Source organism: Elaeis guineensis, chromosome 14 (assembly GCF_000442705.2).
Source record: "Elaeis guineensis isolate ETL-2024a chromosome 14, EG11, whole genome shotgun sequence".
NCBI lineage: Eukaryota > Viridiplantae > Streptophyta > Magnoliopsida > Arecales > Arecaceae > Elaeis > Elaeis guineensis.
The window spans coordinates 69,288,035-69,300,792 of record NC_026006.2 but is presented as its reverse complement, the minus strand read 5'-3'; the positions used below and the strand labels follow the sequence as shown (position 1 = coordinate 69,300,792).

The 12,758-nt window shown below is 41.2% G+C and overlaps 1 protein-coding gene across 1 annotated transcript; it reads left to right on the top strand.

The window, feature by feature from the left end:
* Positions 1 to 6,816: 6,816 nt before the first annotated feature.
* Positions 6,817 to 10,600, top strand: LOC105032986 (rop guanine nucleotide exchange factor 7-like). Its single transcript, XM_010907599.4, is given in 8 exon segments — positions 6,817 to 7,172; positions 7,175 to 7,618; positions 8,012 to 8,128; positions 8,251 to 8,405; positions 8,725 to 8,799; positions 8,880 to 9,170; positions 9,452 to 9,799; positions 9,893 to 10,600. Coding segments are annotated over 8 exon segments (1,896 nt in total). The 5' UTR covers positions 6,817 to 7,123; the 3' UTR covers positions 10,310 to 10,600.
* The last annotated feature ends 2,158 nt before the right edge of the window (positions 10,601 to 12,758 follow it).

Below are 12,758 nucleotides of genomic sequence, written 5' to 3'. Positions count from 1 at the left end.
TGCTTATTTAAAACCAACTGCAACTGCTCTTTATCTAGTTAATCTTCGATGAGCTTGTGCTTTTTGAATTATATTTATAAACACCAGGCCCCCTTCTTCCGACGGTGTTGCATGCTCTTCTCTTCTACAAATATAGACAACCTCCTTCCCTGAGAACTGATTCTTTCATCAGATCTATTGATGTTGGCTGTATTCCTAGTTAATTAGAGGCTCTGGCTAGGAGCCCAGAAAATGTGGTCCCCTTGAGGTTGGGAGGTTGGATTTTATGCTGTACATTGTTACTGCTTTGATTACAAAACAATAAATATACAATTTCCATATTTCTTGAAAAAAAGAGGATAAGAAAGAAAGAAAAAGAAAAAAGAGAAAGGAAAATATATGTCTCTGCAATCTTCCATTGTATTATGTTTCTCGGCACTCTTTCCAACAAATGACTGGTGGTTATTTGTTGATCAATGCTTAAGTTCATTTTGTTTGTTTAACACCAATATAATTTGCATGATATTTCATGTAGAGTGATACATTTGATGAAGCCACTAAAGAATGTGATGAGCACAACTTGCAACCCCAGTTCTTGATCAGGTAACTCTGATTGCTCGATGTATGTAAGCAGGTATTTGTTCATCTGCATGCAAGCATGTATTTTATTCATGTGGATATTGATCTTTCTTGTTGAATTAATGTCCAACAATCTGCAATTTCTCCATATTTTTCTGCATTGATTCAGGAAAATTGAGGATGGGAACCTTGACGGACAGACAACAAGAAATGAGGAAAACTTTGATGCAATTATACATCATCTTCCTTTAATCAAAAACAAAGCTTGTCTCATGGCTTATATGTTAACCATAACCTTTAACATGATCATTTTTGCTTAACACCATATTTTCCTTCTACCTTAGTATGTTAAGATTTTTTTACTTTCACAAGCTTGACCACATGATCACGAATCTTTATCAGCTTCCTCGGAAACTTCAATATATTGTAGTTGAACTGGCACAACTGAACAGAAATCATTTAGAGTTTGAGATGGAAGGTTGGCCCTATACTTCCCTAAGAAATTCAACAAAAACTTAATTATTTAGAAGAATATTTCAAAAATCATTCTAGGCTTGATTGCAGTATTCTGTCTTCAACCAACTCATGTGCCATTCCTCAAAATGCTTGATGTATATATATTTTTCATCTGCTAAAGAATATTAGTACCCTTTCCAGGATATGGTTCCTCCTAAGGGTCCTTACATCTGTGTTTGGGTAGATGACATAGGAGAAGTTTCTCTTTGTGATCGTTTGATATCTCTCACCAAGCAGTCGCTGCATTTTCTTAGATGCACAGATGCTGAACCATTTTATTCACAGGTTTGCTATTACCAATCCAGTGTCATTTCTGGGTTTACACACACACACACACACCCTTCTAATACTAGTGACTTGCTTGAATACTACGGCCTGATGGAATTTCTGGAGTGATATGAGAGGCTCAGTTCATAATAAAGTATGGCATGTGCTTTTTTGTATTTGATTTAGTTCTACTTGTAATGGCATCATCAGGTTACAATAAATTTGTGTTGATGCTTGATGTTGCATTCACTAACACATGCCAACATAAAATTTATTTTTCTAACAAGTAGTGCTCACAATGCTGTTCGAGCATCTGTTCCTCCAGTGCCGTCTAAGCTACTGGTTTCAGGATTTATTCCTCAAGTGCTGCATGTTGGATTTAGTATTGAACCATGAGAAAATGCTGCCTACTGACTGGATATGTCACATTGTCTTTACATTCCATTTGTTTAGCTCTTACAAATCTAGTCAGAGTAAAGTGGCATGCATAATGGAGTTCCAGTTATGTTGCATATATTATGGAAACTTATAATTTTAGTTGAAGAGCTCTGCAAGCAAAGTGTGGAGAAATGAAAGGGTGGCTGGAGCTGGGAATGCTTCTGGGTCTGGGATGGTACTTGCTCCTTCTTTTGGTCTATAGTGTTTACCCGGATTTTTTTTTTTAATATTTTTTTTTTAATATTTTTTTTTTTTTCAAATCTATCCTCCATCCAAAAATACGGTTGTTGGGCTGAGCTCCCAAATCTATCCTCCTCGTCGCCTCCCTCCCCGCTCGCAAGGCTGCTGACATGGACCTCCCCTCCTTGCTGCCTCCCTCCTCCCCCCCCCCCCCCCCCCCCGCGACTCCACGCAACACCCACCACCCAGGGCGCCGCCCCCCACCAATCCCGCCCCTTGTTTAGAAATAATATTTTTTTAAAAATAATATTATTTTTAGATATAGAAAAATAATATTTTAAAAAAAATAATCCGTGTTTACATGGAAGAAGCATAAAAGCTGCAAGCAGCAGCAAACGCACCGCTTGTCAGCATCAAAGCTGGGAGCATTAGAAAAAGCACTGATTGCCCCAGTGAAGCAGGACCATCGCCTGCCACGGCCCATGTGCTGCACTATTCATCTTTTTGGTTGGTCCAGTCGAAAATGGTTGCTTCCTTTATCAGCTTCCACATCAGAAGGGGCCAGTGGAATCGAGATGGCGCTGCATTACCTTCCACGTTCCAATCCATCTTCTGCATCGATCACCACCAAACCACTGCAGTCCCTGCTGCTCATGAAATCCTGCATCCCATTTCGATTTCGGTCATGAATCAAACGCTTATGAGAATTTGGCCATTCTGATTCTAAATCATTTCGATTTTTATTCTCATCTTGATTTCGATTACAAACTAAATACCCTCTTAGTATTTAGTCAAAGGAATGCATCCAAATTTGACTCCAAAGCTATCCATTACTGTTTGTGGCTCCATGGATGTGGCCAGAGAGGATCTTGTATCTGAAAAACATCTTAAGAAATAGAGACAATGAATCTAATGCCTGGGTCCGTGGCATTGTAATATCCTGATAGGTCTGCCTGATATGAGCAACCTGGATGGCCCATCATCTTTGACTGTTAGCAAAATTTTTTGTGCACCGCCATGGTGTAGAAAGTCTGATGGAAAGCGCATCATTTCATCCTATTGGATCACGTGATTATTGTTTTTTAGCATATTGAATGCTCATAATTTTATTTTTTTCGTTTGAAATTTGAATGTTGAAAAAATTCTCTCTTGCAAAGAATTATGACATTCCGTGTTGATATTATGACATTTTCATTGAAATTATGATTTTCTGCATAGGATGTCATAATTTTTTTACAGGATGTTATAAATAAATAAGGTATTTTCATCAACGCAAGATATCGTACTATTAGCAAAGGATGTCATAATTTTTTTGAAAAGAAAAAAATATTTTTGTCATTTAAAATTTTAAATGAAAAAATAGAATTATGAATATTAAATGTACGTTGGAAAATGATAATTACATGATTCAATAAGATGAAGTGGTGCATCAGATTTTCTACGCCGCGGATGGTGCACAAAGAATTTCTCTGGACTGTTATGTCAAATAGATGGAAGGGGATTATTCTCTTATGGTTATGTAATGGATTAGTGTTCTTTCTTGCTCTGGCCTTGCTAGTATTCCTATTCTTAAAGTATATGGTAGATTAAAAGAGCTCTGCAAGCTTTCACGGCAACACGCATATTCAGTCAGGGGAGCCAATCAGCTGACTTCTTGGCTACTGATGTTTGACAGGCGGACACATTAATTTGAAAATTCTGTGCTTCCTCTTTCTTACAGTCAATAGGTGGTTGTACTGTTCTTAGATTTTGATTTTGAGACTTGCCTCCACCAATGTACCAAAAGAAAAAGAAAGTGTGCCTGTTGTTTTGTTTTATTTTATTTTATTTCTTAAGTTTTTTTTTTCAAAAAAAAAAAACTTTGTCCTGACGGCATTTGTGTCTTCTGTAGATTATTAGATAATTTTTGGTCATCCTAAACTCAAACCTTGAGAGCCAAGGCTTTGCCGGAGAGGTGGGTGGGAATAATGATAGAGGAACCTCAGAATGTCCAACCCAAACGGTCAAGAAGCACGAAAAGAGAACGAAAGGAAACAGTCAGCTCGGTGCTAAGGAACGGCTGTGATGTGTAAAAATGTTTGATGGCCAACAAACCCTGATCCTTGTTCTGTTTTTACCCTTACGAAACAGCAAACAACAGTCACAGCGACGTCCCACCGGCCCTTTTGAGGAGTCCAGCGTAATGCCCCCATCTGATGGAAGTTGGAACCACCAATTACTTGATGCCATGTTTTCTTTGGGAGCGTGTTTTCGAAGCCAAGCATGTTCTTTTCACCTCTCTGATTCGCCCCCCACCGTCGTAACGGCCATTGCTTGTTAGTGCTACTCAGGGCTCAGAAATTGGTTCCCAACGCGCCCCCCCAAAAAAAAAAAAAAAAAAAAAAAGAGGGGAAACAAGGATTCAAAATTCGTAGAGACGCGGAATGAGTGATCGAAACGTCAAGTGACATCCACTCGTGTTTTGGTCTATTTTTGGGCTTCGCTTCCGAGTAGGGAGTGATTCGTTGCCATTTTATTAAATATTTTCACGGGAACGGGGGACCCCTCTGCGTCGATCGTATGATGGACTTGGGCTTTGTTTAGGCACGAAGAGCCGAATTGTTTCGAAAACCATCCTACCAAATTTCTCTAGAACCAGGATTCTGCATTCATTAAAGACATCATGGAAGCGCCATCTCCTGCAGGAGCCTGCCTTTGCTTACCGTCATCATTGCCTGTAGATCTGCTCTCCCGGCAGGGAAGCTTTCCTGCCGAGATGATAATTGATTAAAGCGAGTACATGCTGGGATTAAATAGCATTTGGCCCAAAATTCTTGCACAGAAACAGGTAAATACGGATACCATGTCACGGCGTAGGTGTACCAGACGCGCACCTCCTACCAAAATTACCGGTAACGGAAATACTTAAACATGATTGAAGCTTTTGTTGATGGTGCCAAAAGCGGGGGAGAATCGATATGGACTCCAAAGAAATGTGCTAGATATGCGATTGGGTGTAAAATATTTGGAAGATAAATTACAGTGATATTTTTTTTAATTTAATTTATATTTTTTATATTTTAAAAAGTATTAAACTAATTCTTTCAGTTATTGATATATTTCGATATAATTCAATTATTTATCTTCGTTAATAAAAATTTTTAAAATGATAAAAATACTTATCTCCTTCCTTCTTTCTTCTTCTTCATGGCCGGTGTTCCTCTTTCTCTCTCGTCCTTTCTTTTTTTTTCCTCTCTTTCCTTTTCACTCATTTCTCTTCCTTCTCTTCCTCCTCTTTCTCCCTCCTCCTCCTCTCTTTTCTCCACCCATTCTCCTCCTCTCCTTTCTCTACCCATTCTTCTTCTATCCTTTCTTCTCTTCTTCCTTCCCATCGACTTCTCCTCCTCAACCTTTTCCTCCAAGCCATCCCTAAACCATCCTCTATACGACGGCCTCCTCCACCTTCATCCCTTCTTGTCTTCACCATTTTATTCCTCCCCATCCTCTTCTCCTCTCTTTTCTCCTCTTTCACTCTATTCCTCACCGATGGCCCCTCCCCTTCCTCTTTATTCTCTTTGTTCTAATTTTGTTTCTTCTCTAAACCAACCCATAAACTTTTTCCCTTTAAATGGTTCCCTCTACATTATCCTTCCTCACTGGCAAAAAAAGCCTTCCCCTTTCTCTTGCTCTTCACTCATTTCTTGTCCTCCATGGTAGCTCCCTCCATCTCCTTTTCTTCCTCCTTATTTATTTCACTTCCTCATTCTTCTTTTCTTCCAAACCGCCCATAAACCATCCTCTTTACGGCAGTCCCTTGCACCTCTACCTCTTTCTATCGGTAATCCATTCTTTTTTCTTTTCTTTCTCTTTACCCTCTTCTCTTTCTTATCTTCCTTCTCCTTCTCTAATCCATTCCTTATCTGCGATCATTCTCTCTTTTTTTCTTATTGTCATCCATTTTTTCTTCTCATCTTCTTCTTCCTCCAAGTCCATTCATAAACAAGGGGCATTTTCATTCAATAAAAAAGAAATCTAACACCGTTTATTGATAAAATGAACAGTTGAATCGTATTGAAATATATCGCTAACTAAAAGGATCAGTTTGATATTTTTTAAAATATAGGGGTGTAATGAAATTGAGTTAAAATTAAAAAGGTGTTTCTGTAATTTACTCAAAATATCAATAGATGGTTACGATAAAATACTGAATGGTGATCTAATATTATATTAATATTATCTTAATATTTATATAAATATAATATTAATATTTTAATATTTATTATATTTTAATATTTATACTAATATAAAATTTTTATTAATATTAATATAATACTTATATTAATATATTAATATTTATATTAATATAATATTATATTTAATATCTGTATTAATAAATTTATTATATTAAAATATTAATATAATATTAATATATATTAGTATTATGTTAATATAATAAATTATTATAGCTAATGTTATATTATAATATATTAATATTATATTTTATATTAATATTTATATTTATATAAATATAATATTTATATTTATATAAAGTTTAAGAGTAAGAAGGTATGTTCTTATAAAAAAAATATATATTTGTGAATCTAACGAATTTTTAGAGGAAAAATAGTAATTGCTTAGCTGTATGCTATCTATTTGAGCAGGGAACGAAGAAAATCTTGTTTAATACGATTTGAGATACATTGTTAGATGGCATCATAATGAGCGCTTAATTTTGATAGCCCCTAGGTTCTACGTATAGATTATGGTGCATTAAATCATTGCAGCGAGTATTGATGCTTCAAGGGGTTCCATAAAATTTGTCACTTTGATACGCTAGCCCTTCGAATCTCTCTCTCTCAAAAAAGAAAAAATAAAAAATAAAATGCAGTAGACCTCAAAAAGGGAAATGCCCTTGGTTTGCGAATTTGCGATGCCCAGCGTGGGGGAGGTGATCCAAGGAGGGAAAGAAAAGAGAGCGTCTGTTGGCGGTGATGGATCCCTTGATACACGCCTTCCATTTAATAGCCGTTGGAGCAAATAATTCAAAGGTAAAGGGCGCTCTCGCTCTCCCTCTCCCTCGCACTCACAGAGATCATGTGTGAGGGCCAGCGCCAGTAATAATCATGGCCATCCCCAACCTCCCCCTATAAAAAAAACAGAAGAAAAGAAGGAAAGATAAAATGATATGGAGCAGCCCCCACAAGGCCTTCTCCTCTTCTTATGGACGGGCGGCCCCAATTCTACCGACCAGAGGATCCTAAGAAGCACCATTGTCTTCCATTAGCCCACCGTGGAGCCTCCGCCCTCCATCCCCTTTTACTTCTCGGTTCCTGGGCCTCTAGATCTCTCCGAAGAGCTCGCTTCCTCGGCCTGAGGAAGCCCGGGCGTGGGGTTGCATTCGACGAATCAGGGGAGCTCGAGATGGAGGGTGGTGTTGGCGAAGGCGAGACCTTCAGCGAGTCGGTGGTGGTCGAGAACCATGGGAGCAGCACTTCGAGCTCTGAAACCTCGTTCGGTGAAGATTCACAAAGCCATGTTAGCGGCTATGAGGAATCATCCAAGCACTCCGCGACATTGGGTTGGACGATGCAGGGTAGCGTAGAATCTCATCTGGTTGCCAATGAGGAGAAAACCCAACAGCACGATAGGGGAAAAGATAAGCTGAAGCCTAATGTTTCGGGTATTGATATCTTCTTCTTCTTCGTCTTTTTAGCTTCCATAGACTTTCAGCTCGTGTCATCTACTCATCATCATCGTCCGTTTATTGCAAATATTTTTACAAAGCAGTGGGAAGAATGCCACAAAATTGGATCATTCAATTCATTTGTTTGGACACTTTACCATCAATTTTTATCGTGAGATCTTTTCTGATTTTTCTTTTTCTCTCCACTTCTCTTTTTTATGTGTGTTTAAAATTTGAATTCTCAATCAACATTTAGTCAAGGTAGAATAGCCAGAAATTCATCTGATTGGGTTATTAGTGTAAGTATGGATTATAACGTCAATGCCGGTCTGCTCTTACATAATCTGTACTGATTAAAGTTCTATGTGGTTATGACCTGTATTCTATTAGAAATTGAGATGATGAAGGAAAGATTTGCCAAGTTGTTGCTTGGAGAAGACATGTCCGGCTCCGGGAAAGGAGTGTGCACTGCATTGGCTATTTCAAATGCTATTACGAATCTCTGTGGTGAGTTTTGTAGTTGGTTCTAAGTATTCCTTGGTACCATTGTTCAAGTTATAACATTTTGTCTACCTCAATAAATTCGGTGCGCTCTTGTTTAAAGCCCTCGTTCCTTTCTCCTATTTTAGCCACGATTTTTGGGCAGCTTTGGAGGTTAGAGCCTCTAACCCCTGAGAAGAAGTCGATGTGGAGAAGAGAGATGGAGTGGCTTCTCTGCGTTGGTGATCACATTGTCGAACTGATACCCACCTGGCAAACATTTCCTGATGGAAGCAAGCTTGAGGTGATTACTATTCTAGGACTGACTATTTTCTTGGGTTATATGGATTAAATTTGCCCTTGTTCGGTAAATTTAGCGATTTGCTCTATTTCTTATTTCACCACATAAATTTGTTTTTGGTTAGCTTTTTCAGGATGCTTGTTTATGCTAATAAATTTCACTGGCTGGATCGTATCACTCGATCGTACTAGTATGAATTCTTCCATGTGTATCCAAGTCACTGCGTTTGGTTGGGTCCTAAGAGAAAATTCTCAGTGGAACTCCCTACCCTAGATATTTTCTCCATGGCTATTTCGGGATCATTTTGCTCCGTTTCTTTCAGGTCATGACTTGCATGCCGCGGTCTGATCTGTATGCCAATCTTCCAGCGCTGCGCAAACTAGACAACATGCTCCTTGTGAGTCTCACCGCTTCTTACTGTTTCTCAATCCCAACTTGGGGGTGATAATTTTTTTATTGAAATTTTACTCCTCACAGGAAATATTGGATAGTTTTAGCGACCCAGAATTTTGGTATGTCGATCAAGGAATAGTAGCAACTGATTCTGATGGCTCAGCCTCTTTCCGGAGAACTCTTCATCGTCAAGAGGAGAAGTGGTGGCTTCCTGTACCTCGTGTCCCTCCTGGTGGTCTCCACGAGCAGACAAGGAAACAATTGCAGCACAAACGTGAATGCACAAACCAGATATTGAAGGCTGCAATGGCAATCAACAGCAACGCTTTGGCTGAAATGGAAGTTCCTGAGTCATATCTTGACTCACTTCCAAAGGTGAGAGAGATCTCCACTAGGTTGTCCTTTTGGTTGCTTATCTGCTTATTGATTAGGTCTACTCCACTATACGATAATGTTTTTGATCCAATGCTCTAGTGCTCGTAACATTTGCGTGCATCAATGTATAATGATTACAATGTAATTGAGGAATATAATGTTTTTCACTTTATCGTAGCAGAAGTATCCATGGCTTGTCCCATCATTCTGAAATTTTATACATTTTTCATCATATCATGAATCTCGAGGTTGAACTGTGTTGGTTATGTCTTGGATTTCAGAATGGAAGAGCATGCCTAGGTGATGAGATATATCGCTGCATTGCTTCAGATGAATTCTACCCGGAATGCCTTCTCGATTGCCTTGATTTATCCTCCGAACATCAAGCTTTAGATATTGCCAACCATGTCGAGGCATCAATTTACGTGTGGCGTCGAAGAGCACCGGCCAAACCTATAAACAACACTAGCGCTAAGTCATCTTGGGGCATGGTCAAGGATATGATAATGGACACGGACAAAAGAGAATTGCTGGCTGATAGAGCCGAGTGCCTCCTATTATGCTTGAAGCAGAGGTTCCCTGGTCTTACGCAGACAACCTTGGATATGAGCAAAATCCAGTTCAACAAGGTTTGGGTCCTCGCTACCCTCACTTATTTCAAATGTTCACACTTGCTTTAAGACCTCTTATATTGTGACTTGCTTCTATGATCGACCGTTCAGGATGTTGGAAAGTCCATTCTAGAAAGCTATTCCAGAGTTCTGGAGAGCCTTGCATTCAACATTGTTGCTCGCATCGATGATTTGCTTTATGTCGATGACTTGAGCAAACACTCAGATCAGATCTCATCAGTTCCCACGGTCAGTGTTGTTGCTCACAAGGAAGTGCCATTTCCATTCTTGGTGCCCGCCGCAGGCACTCCATTTGCGTCTGCTTATGCCACGCCTAGCATCTCACCCCCAGATTTAATTAGTCCGGTAAGGGGACAGAGGACCCCTTTTATCAGCAGAAAGTCTTATAGTCGTGGATTTGGTGTGAAAAAAGTTTTGACAGATTATCTTGGAGTTGAAATGAGGGGGAAAAAGACTGGCGATATGGTTGAGGTATCAAGCATGAACCTAGAAGCCTCGGCCTCCTGAACACGACTGGCGGAGCTCGGTATTGGGTGGTTGATTTGTCATTCTATTTCAAGTCTCCCTTGGAATGTAAAACAAACATGCGATGCTTCTCATAAGTGTTGTAGAACAGAATTCTCTGTGCTAGATTGATACTTGCATTCAATAGACAGATGAATGCACAGTGTGGTCTTGTAGGAATTAGCAAGCAGTGTCCGCTAGTTGTATAAAGGACATGGAATTTCATATTACAGTTTGAAAACAAGTGTTTTCTTCACCTTTAGTTTCTTTTCCCTATTTTTTGGAAGGAAATGATGAGAGTGCTGTCTTGAATCAATTATAGGAAATGTTTCTTTTGTAGCTGGGTGGGGCATTCTGTAGAAAGAATGCATGAATTGAAGAGGAATCTCGTATCCTCAGGGAAGAGCCTTAGCACGTGAATTAAGTCTTTTTTAGAGGACTCAGATATCCACGTATTTTACAGTGATGATTGTTTGATTATCCCGAGCTGCTTTTCTGCTAGCAGCCAATCAACTGAGGAAATCCTGATCGATGATGATGACCTCTTTGGACACAACGCCAATGTCTGCGCATCAAAATGTTTCCTATTTCAGAAGTCAAAGCTCCAGTTTGGACAAAAGGCCAAGGTAAATGATTTGATAAGTTTCTTCCTTCGTTTCTTTTTTCTTTCTTAGAGCAAAAGGAATTGATAAATTTCAGAGGCTACGCTGGGTTGGATAGATAGGACTTAGGTTCACTCGATATAACCACAACTCCGTTGCTTAGGTTGCAGGGGCTGAATCTTACAAGCAATACTCTGTTGTGTGGTTACTGGCAGTTTCTTCGTTAGCAGAGTCCTTGGACAGGGATAGGGATCTCCCAGGAAGAAAGGTGCCGTCGCCTTGGAAAAGTGCAGGATCGCTGCCTATGAGAGACTCGAAGTCTGAAAAATAACTCAAGTAAAGGATATTATTACGATCATCAAAGGAAATGAAATTAAAGGAGGTGACATTGCTAAAGCTTTCTGATGAGAGTTAAGTTGGGCAACAAACAAACAGATTGTAGTGCTGGCCCCCCATTAAGGCTATACGATTTGTGAGGTGGTGTTGCGGCCAATCTCCTCGTCGTCTGATCGCCGGGAACGAGCGCCTGCAAAAGAAGTCCGCACTGACCGAAGGTGGCTCCGGCGGGGACCCTCCGACGGTCAAGTCAGAGAGGAGACTAGGCAACAGTAGACAAGAATTAAGAAACTCAACGAGAGAGTGTGAGAGAGAGAGAGAGGAGGGATTCAAGGGGTTCGAAAGGACCTCTCCGCACTGTTGCCTTCCCCGATATGTATAGTGGAGCGCGGTATGGCGCCGTCATTAATGGTGCTGACAATCGAAGAATTGTCAACCCACTGAGGACTGTCAGAGTCGCCGTAAGGCTGTCAAATCACCATGGGACTGTCAAATCGCTAGGGTCGACCCATGCCTTAGGTGGGATAATGTCCCTAGGCGGTAGTGCCGCATGCCGTTGTCAGGACTGACAGTTTCCAACAGTCATACAGCATTTGAAGGAGCCGGCCGACCGTAGGTCGGCGGCTAGTTGAGGGGCGTCGGGTGGAAATTCGGGGCCTCCCCCCGACAGTCAGTCGGACGCGTTGCGAGAGTCGGATATCGGACTCCATAGTTCAGCCGACCAAGAGAGAAAAGAAGGTATGTCCGATCGACATATCCTCGGTCGGTCGGTAACGGCAGCCGTCGGTCGGCAGAGTCGGGCGTATGTCAAGTAGGCCCGACGGTGAGTCGACGTGAGGGGGTACGAACGGTATATCCCAACAGTTGCCCTCCTCCACTCTTGAGTCGGATGGTGCGTCGGCCACTGTCTTTGTATGGGCGGCAGCGTCGGACGAAAGGAGTGGATTCCCATCACATCAAGTCCTGATTCTGACGACCGTACCGTGGGCTGATCTGGTGTCAGGCACCCTATGAATGCCAGGCGATTCGCCGGTGTCAGACATCCCATCAGTGTCCCGTCGGTGTCAGATGCCCCGTCAGACGTCCCGTCTCGTTGGGAATGGAAACCGTCGTTCCCGCCGTCCCTTCGGGAATGCGAATCGTCACGTCTTTTTGGGCCGCATGGCGGGAAGCCATTGGGTCGGACCCGCCCAAGCGGATAGAGGGGACGTGGCCCAATCTGAGGGCTGGTGCGTCGAACCGTCGGGCTGGAGAAGGGCCCAGATGTCGCCGCGTGTCGCGATCTGGAGGATCCTCGTTGGTCGTGCCTCCATCTCAGCCGTCGGGGGGCACTATATATACAGATTGCCTGCTTCCGGATTTTCATCTTCCCCATTTTGCTGTCGAAACTCTGCCTGCGCAGTCCCCTGTTCCAGGTAACCGTCTCCGCTTTTCTTCTTCTTGGGAGTTTCCCTTTTCTTCTGGGAGCCTTCATCGTCCCTTGTTTTCTTCTTTGCTTTCTCGCGGTTCTCCTC